The sequence below is a fragment of the Vipera ursinii genome (genome assembly GCF_947247035.1).
Source record: "Vipera ursinii genome assembly, contig: scaffold_217, whole genome shotgun sequence".
In the NCBI taxonomy this organism is placed as follows: domain Eukaryota; kingdom Metazoa; phylum Chordata; class Lepidosauria; order Squamata; family Viperidae; genus Vipera; species Vipera ursinii.
In genome coordinates, this window is record NW_028148163.1 from 30003 (window position 1) to 37781 (window position 7779).

Genomic DNA, 7779 nt, shown 5'->3' on the forward strand with positions numbered 1-7779 from the left:
CAGATCGATTCATCCAACCTGACGGAGAAGACAGGACCCTTCCCCAAAGACAGGTGAGGCCTTAGGGGTGGGCCCTGCCTAAGGCGCAGAGCGGCCTGCAGCCTGGCCAGACGAGGGGCCTTGACCCCTGGAAAAGTTTATGTCAACAGGATCAGAAAAATTGGAATTTGACCACAGCCGTTTCCAGTCCCTGTGGAGTTTCTGCGCCAGCCATGTTCCCAGCTGCTGCCTGGCTGATCCTGCTGGTGGCCCCCGGCCCCCCCTGGGCCATGGGGGACCGGATTCAAGAGGCAGAGGAGAGGGACGCCCTGAAGGTGAGTCGATTGCGGAATTCCAGAATTGGAAGGGGAACCCCGGAGGTCTTCTAGTCCAACCCCCTGCTAGGCCACGGGGTCCTCAACCTGGGCCGCTTTTAAAGCCGGTGGGCTTCCAACTCCCGGAATTCTTCAGCCAGCCAAGCTGTTCCTATCAGGAGTGCGGGCCGCAGTTCAACAGGGGAGGCCCAGCTACGCCGCTAAGGCACAGGAAGGGGCTCTGGGCCCCCACGTGGGCCTGCAAAAGAGCGCCGGTTCCGTTTCTAGAACCGGACCGCCCTTGGTCCAGAATGGGATTGGGTTAGGGTGGACTAGAGCAGCGTTTCCCAACCTTAGGAACTTGAAGATGCGTGGACTTCAACTCCCAGAATTCCCCAGCCAGCTGGCTGGGGAATTCTGGGAGTTGGAGTCCACGCATCTTCAAGTTCCTAAGGTTGGGAAACGCTGGACTAGAGGACCTCCAAGGCCCCTTCCTGCTCCGTGCTCTGCCCCAGCTTGGCCTTTCTCCGCTGGCCCGGAACACCCAGGCAGCAGCTTCACCTGTTGAGTTTCCTCCCCGGAGGAAGCTCAGGATCCCGCCTGGGGGAAGGGGGTTGGGTGGGGGTGGGGGGTCGAGGCTGATATGGAGAGGATCCCCCCCCCTTTTTTTTTTTTTGCAAAAAAGGGAAACGGAGCAAGCTGGCTAGAGTCCTCCGCAGCGGGTGAGGTCATCCAGTCGTTCCCGACTCCTAGCGACTCCCCCCCCCCCTCCGCGGGCGGAATGGCGGACTTCCCCGCCCCACCCGCGCCCGTTCCCACGACGGAGCAACGCTGCCCCCGCGCGGCTCAAAGCTCGCCGCGCGCCTTCCGCGGGCGCGGTCCCCTCCCCTAGCGGCGCGCTCGGGTACTGCGCGGCTTCTGTTTCTCGGCCAGTGGATTGCTGCCCCCTGGCGGGCGGCCGAGGCTGATGCCCGGTCTTTCCTCCCCCGCCTCCAGCTGGGTGCCTGTTTCCGAGGCTCGGCCGTGGAAGCCGGGGGGCTGAACCTGGGACAGAGATGGGGAGACCCCTTCCCAACCGCCAGCCTCTTCGTTGACCTGCGAACCGTCACCAGGTAAGGGAGGACGCCTTGGAGGGCTGGGGGGCTGGGGTGCAGGGGGCGTGGGCAAGGGGCTTCCTCCCTCTTTTTCCCCCGCCCCACCCGCGGAGCGCGGCTTCCTTCCAAGAGGTGCGCAAAGCTTTGCCAGGATGCCACGCAAGGCTGCCAGGCGGCTGCTGCGAGGCCGCGCCGAGCCCCCGGTGGGGTCCCGGAGCAGCTGGGGTGAGGGTCTGTCGGAGAGGGTGAAGAAGCCACCGCAGGAGAGGAGGAGTGCGGGGGTTGGTGTGATCCTTAGTAGGGGGGGGGGAGGGAGAGAGAGAGAGAGGGAGAAGAGGAGAGAAAGGAAGGAAGGAAGGAAGGAAGGAAGGAAGGAAGGAAGGAAGGAAGGAAGGAGAGGAAGGAGAGGAAGGAAGGAAAGGGAGGGAGATAGGGAAAGGAAGGGAAAGAGAAAGGGAGGGAGGGAGAAAGAAAAAGAAGGAAAGAGGGCGAAAGAGGGAGGGAGGGAGAGGAAGAGTAGGAGAAAGAGAAAGTTGGAGAGAGTGAGAGGGGGCAGAGAGGGGAAGGGAGAGAGAGCAGGAGAGAAAGAGCGGGAGAGAGAGAGAGAGAAAGAGTGGGAGAGAGTAAGTGGGGAGAGAGAGAGGGAGAGACGGAGAGGGGAGAGAGAAAGAGAGCGGGAGAGAGAAAGAGCAGGAGAGAGAAAGAGCAGGAGAGAGAGAGCGGGAGAGAGTGAGAGGGAAGAGAAAAAGCGGGAGGGAGAGAGAAAGAGTGGGAGAGAGGAGAGAGGGAGAGTGGAGAGAGAGAAATAGAGTGGGAGAGAGGGAGAGGGGAGAGAGAGACAGGGAGGTGTGGAAGAGAAGTCAAGGATGGGGACCACCCTCGGACCGGGCTGGGCTGTGTCTTCCCCATCCAGGAGGGGTCTGCATCAAGATCCCCCCCTCTGGTTCCCCCCTTGAGACGACCCTCCCTGTTCCTCCCCCCCAGTGCAGTTTCCTCCTTCGACTTCCGGACCTTTGACCCGGAAGGGGTCATCTTCTACGGGGACACTGCTCCCGGCTCCGACTGGTTCGTCCTCGCTTTGCGTCAGGGGAAACCAATCATACAGATCCACAACTCCCTCACCAACCTCACCGTCTCCGGAGGGCGACATCTCAACGACGGCCTGTGGCATCGGGTAAGACGACAGGCGGGTTCTCGACTTGCAACCACAATCGAGACCAACATTTCTACCGCTAAGCGAGACAGTTGTTAAGCGAGTAGCGCCTCATTTCAAAACCTTTTCTGCCACCGTTGTTAAGCGAATCACCGTGGTCGTACAGTGAATTGTGCGGCTGTTAAGCGAATCCGGCTTCCCCCTTGACTTTGCTGGTCAGATGGTTGCAAAAGGGGATCACGTGATCCCGGGACCCTGCGAGCATCGTAAATATGAGTCAGTTGCCAAGCATCCGAATTTTGATCACATAACTGCAGAGATTCTGCGGTGGTTATAAGTGCGAAAAATGGTCATAAATCACTTTTTCCAGTGCCGTCGTAACTTCAAACGGTCACTAAACAAGTAAGTAAGTCAAAGGTTATGCTTATATATTTGCTGCATCTTGTGTCAGGGAGTTCCACAGGCTAACGATGCATTGAAATGGAGCCGGTCGTAAGTCAAGGACTACCTATCAGCTAAAGGAGAGCCCCTGCCTCCCCCATGTTTCCCACGTCCTCCGGTGGGGGTCCCGATCCTCTCTGACCCTCCTCTTCCTCTGTCCCTGTATGCGACTTCTCCTGTGCTTCCCGGACAGATCACGGTGAAGAACGAAGGACACGTCATAATGTTGGTGGTTGACGGAGATGACCAACTCACTCTCAGCCACGTCTCCCAGCCGATTGTGAACCGGACCACCCCTCAGATGCGCATCGGGGTGGGAGGCATGTTCATCCTGCCGATTGAATTGCTGGTCCCGGTAAGGCGGAACTCTGTCCTCCGGCGTCCGTACCGCAAGACCCAAAATGGCCTGAAGTCCCCAATGGATTCCTTTCCCCATCTTTTCTCTAAACCAGTTTATCTCGAGCTTGGGAGCTTTAAGAAATCTGGACTTCAATTCCCAGAATTCCCTAGCCTAGCCAGCCATACCTGTTTCCCCCCCCTCCTACCCTTAAGCAGAGAGATTGCAAAGAAAAGGATTATAAGAGAGTAAGCAGGCCACAGTGGGTATATACCAGGGGTAGGCAACCTCGGCTCTTTTATGACTGATGGACTTCCAGAATTCCTGAGTCAGCTGACTCAGGAATTCTGGGAGTTGAAGTCCATGAGTCATAAAAGAGCTGAGGTTGCCTACCCCTGGTATATACACATCAAAACTGCCCTGAGTCCTTCGGGAAAGGGCGGTATATAAATATAAATATAAATATAAATATAAATATAAATATAAATATAAATATAAATATAAATATAAATATAAATATAAATAAATAAATAAATAAATAAATAAATAAATAATAAATGGAACACATTAGTGCCAGGGGATTCTGGGAACTGAAGTCCACACTTTTCATAGCTCCCAAGCTTGAAAACACTGCTCTAAAGTAATCAGAAACTCTTTCATTTTTCATCCTCTCTCTCTTTGATTCTCACAACAGCCAGGCAAGGTGGGTCAGGGGAGATAAGGATAACGGATCCAGAGTCAGAATGGGGGGGGGAGTGAGGATTTGAATCTGCGCCTAGCTCAAAACACATAGCCAAATCTTTCGCTTGCGAGAGACGTCCAACTGTCTAAAGCTTTTGGGCTGGGTGTTTGAATCATGGCTTGTTTGAGCCATGGTTTGAGCCATTCAAACTCTTCACTAGCCATAAAGCATCATTTATGAGCCATTGTGGATTTGTCCCATTGTGCTATACTGGAATTTATTGCAAAGAACAGAATAGATTAGAAATAGAAATAATAAGAATAGGACAGGACAGGACAGAATAGTATAATAAAATACAGAATAGAATAGAATAGAATAGAATAGAATAGAATAGAATAGAATAGAATAGAATAGAATAGAATAGAATAGAATAGAATAGAATAGAATAGAATAGAATAATAAAATACAGAATAGAATAGAACAGAATAATAAAATACAGATAGAATAATAAAATACAGAATAGAATAGAATAATAGAACAGGAGAACAGAATAATAAAATTCAAAACAGGAAGAGATGCTCAACTTGCAACTGGTCTTGACTTACGACCGTTCCAAGTTACAGTCGCCCCAAAAACAATCTTTGCAAAACGGGGTCAGACGCGTGATCCGCCCACTTTACGACCGTCACGACTTAATGACTGGGATGGTCAGGCTCCCCTTACAGTCCTAAGGACCCCCTGCGAAACCACGATGATTCACAATCCTCTGAAACGACAACACCCTTCCACGCCAGGATCTCCCTGCCGCCCCCCCTCCTCCCCGAAACGCCCCCGCCCCAATTTCAAGAGGGTCTTTTGTCTTTTCCCCATCCTGCCTCCTCCTCCCCCCCCCCATCACCCTGCGACCGATGGGCGCTGCAGGTGAACCCGGCGCTGGACGGCTGCATCAGGCGCTGGGACTGGCTGAACACGAGCCGAGCCTGGCGGGAGGAAGGGGGGTCCCTGCAGGACCGCGAGGCCAAGGTCTGTTTGACCACCGTCCAGCGTGGCAGCTTCTTCCCTGGCGACGGACTGGCCGTCTTTCCACTGTCAGGTACGGCTGGGCACCAGGGGCTGTGGAGTCCCTAGATGGGGGAGGGCCTGGTCCTGTCTCTCGCCAAGGGGTGGGCATGGGCGGTGGCAGCCGCCAGAGGCGCCAGCCGTGGCCTTCTCCTCCTCCTCTCTCGCAGACCTCCCCAGCGGGCTCAACACCACCGACGGCCACTGGCGGTTCTCCCTGCAGCTGCGGATCAGGGCCGCCCCCCAGCTCAGCACCCTGCTGGCCGTTTGGGCCTTGGAGGAGCAGCGCCCGGTCCTGCGCCTGGCCCTGGAGCGCACGGTGAGGATGGACAGGCGGAGGCATCTGAGCCTCTCCCCCCCCCCCCGTTCCGGATGGCTGGTAGCAGAAACACACACACACACAGTGCCAGAGGGGGAGGCAGGGCTGGCTGGCTGTCGGGGTGCAGGCCAGATGGGTTGGGCTGCCAGGAGTGACTGCCGGGAGGGGCCAAAAAGTCACAACTGTGTGGGGAAAGCCACAAGCATGTGAGCTTCTGTCACGTGATCAGGTGGGAGGAAGGAAGGAAGGAAGGAAGGAAGGAAGGAAGGAAGGAAGGAAGGAAGGAAGGAAGGAAGAAGGGATGGGAGGAGGGAGAGAAGGAAGGAAGGTTGGTAAGATGAATGGGATGTCGGATGGATGAAAGGGAGGAGGGATGGGATGGAAGGAAGGAGGGATGGGATGGAAGGAAGGAAGGATGGAAGGAAGAAGGATGGATGGAGGGATGGATGGAAGGAAGGATGGGAGGAAGGAAGGGTGGATTTAAGGTTGGAAGGATGAAAGGAAGAAGGATGGATGGATGGAAGGAAGGAAAGTTGGAAAGAAGGATCAAAGGTTTGACAAATGGATGGAAAGATGGATAGAAGAATGGGTGAAAGGAAGAAGGAGGGATGGAAGATTAGGAGGAGGGATGGATAGATGGAAGGAGGGATGGAAGGAAAGAAGGGTAGATGGAAGGAAGGAAGGTTGGAAAGATGGACGAAAGTTTGACGAAGGGATGGAGGGATGAAAGGGATGGAGGGAAAATTGGAAGGAGGGATGAAAGGGAGGATGGAGAGAGGAAAGGAAGGCTGGAAAGGCGAAGGGATGGATGGATGGCGGGTGGATGAACGAACGAAGGAATGAGTGAAGGGTCCCAAGTGGGGAGAGACTTGAGTCACTCCCCCACCCAGGCTGGTGTGCAGGGCATCATGGGCCTGTGGGTGCTGTGGACCCCTTCCCCAGAGGGAGGGGGGAATGCGGGGGGGGGAGAACCAGGGCAAGTCCACTCAGCCCGGCCCCCTCCTCAACACGCTTTGTGGTTTCTCCTTCCCTCTAGGATCTGACGGCTCAGCTGCGTAACCAGACGCTCCTGTTGCTTCCTCTCCCTGCGGGGGGCTGCCTGGACACCCCCCTCCTCCTCCTCCTCACCCCCTCCTCCTTCACGCTGCGTCTGGGCGACACCGAGATCAGCAAGCCCACCCCCGTGGACGATTACCAGAGCCTGAAGGAAGTCTGGCTGAGCGCCAGGGGAAACCTGGTCATTGGGGGAGCATCTGGTACATCTTCCCGGGAGGGGTGGACCACAAAAAGGGGCACGGGGGATGGGAGGGGGCAGGTGGGTGGGTGTAGCCAGATCTCACCTTAACTCCGGCTAAAAAGAGGGGGTGAGTCACCCCCAAATCGCTTGGATGGGCGGCATATCAATTTTAATATAAAAACAATCTCGCTCTGCTGAAGAGCTGTGCGCCTCCTGAATCTTGAGGCAGGGAGTTCCACAGGCATTGGAACGTATACCCTGGTGGGTTTCTGATACGGCGACAGGATTTCCACGACTACGCAAGATAGTCGCCAGGCGAGCTTTGGCCTCATTTTGCGACCTTTCTCGCCACGGTCGCAAAGCGAATCACTGCAGTCGTGAAGTCGGTAACCCGGTTGTTAAGCGAGTCCGCCCTCTTCCGCTGACCCCGGGACGCTGCGGCCGTCATAAATACGAGTCAGTTGCCAAACGGCCCGAATGCTGTTCCCGTGACCCCGGGGAAGACGGCAACGCTCATAAGTGTAAAAAATGGCCATAAGTCCCTTTTTCCAAGGCTCTTGTAAGTTTGAAGGGTCACTAGGTCAACCCGGATTATATTTGCAGCATCTTGTGGCAAGGAGTTCCACAGGCTAATGATGCATGGAAATGCAGCCGGATGTATATTCTGGTGGGTTTCTATTATTTCTGACTCCTTTTTTAAAATATATCTTTATTTCAGGAGAGGAAAAATCTTGTTTCCAGGGCTGCCTCAACACCGTCCGGGTTCAAGGCCACGAACTGGACTTCGATGACGCTCAGTACAGGAGCAACTCGATCTCGGCACACAGCTGCCCCGGGAACGTGGAAAACAAAGTCGACGTGAACGATGGGCATTAAAGGGACGGTGGTGCTACTGCACGCACACATGCACGCCCGGGCAATTTTTCTACACCTGGGCATGCCTGTTGCCGTCTCTCTGTCCAGCCATCCGTGAACATGTGTGGTGATAGCTAACTTCCCGTAGCCGCAACCCTGGGAAGGGGTGTGATTGTTGCCCGCATGGTTGATGAACGGCTGGGTGCCAAGACAGCTTGTAGTTGTGTTGTCAGACAATTGTGGGAATTGGCAATGATGGTAATCTCCTATGGGTTCCAAGTTTGCAGAATTAGCGTCTTTGTTGGATCC

General features: G+C 55.0%; 1 protein-coding gene across 1 annotated transcript; it reads left to right on the forward strand.

Annotated features, from left to right (window-relative positions):
• The first annotated feature begins 209 nt into the window (after nucleotides 1-209).
• Nucleotides 210-7579, forward strand: SHBG (sex hormone binding globulin). Its single transcript, XM_083380290.1, has 8 exons — nucleotides 210-314; nucleotides 1290-1405; nucleotides 2372-2561; nucleotides 3175-3336; nucleotides 4922-5093; nucleotides 5230-5378; nucleotides 6415-6634; nucleotides 7334-7579. Exons 1-8 carry the CDS (start codon nucleotides 213-215, stop codon nucleotides 7489-7491), a joined length of 1269 nt encoding a protein of 422 aa, XP_083236416.1. The 5' UTR covers nucleotides 210-212; the 3' UTR covers nucleotides 7492-7579.
• The last annotated feature ends 200 nt before the right edge of the window (nucleotides 7580-7779 follow it).

Bases quoted from the DNA above. Each gene is read 5' to 3' on its own strand.
- SHBG (XM_083380290.1), top strand. From the start codon at position 213: ATGTTCCCAGCTGCTGCCTGGCTGATCCTGCTGGTGGCCCCCGGCCCC. The intron at 1,406-2,371 runs GTAAGGGAGGAC...CCTCCCCCCCAG, and splicing joins GACCTGCGAACCGTCACCAG to TGCAGTTTCCTCCTTCGACT. The intron at 3,337-4,921 runs GTAAGGCGGAAC...TGGGCGCTGCAG, and splicing joins CGATTGAATTGCTGGTCCCG to GTGAACCCGGCGCTGGACGG.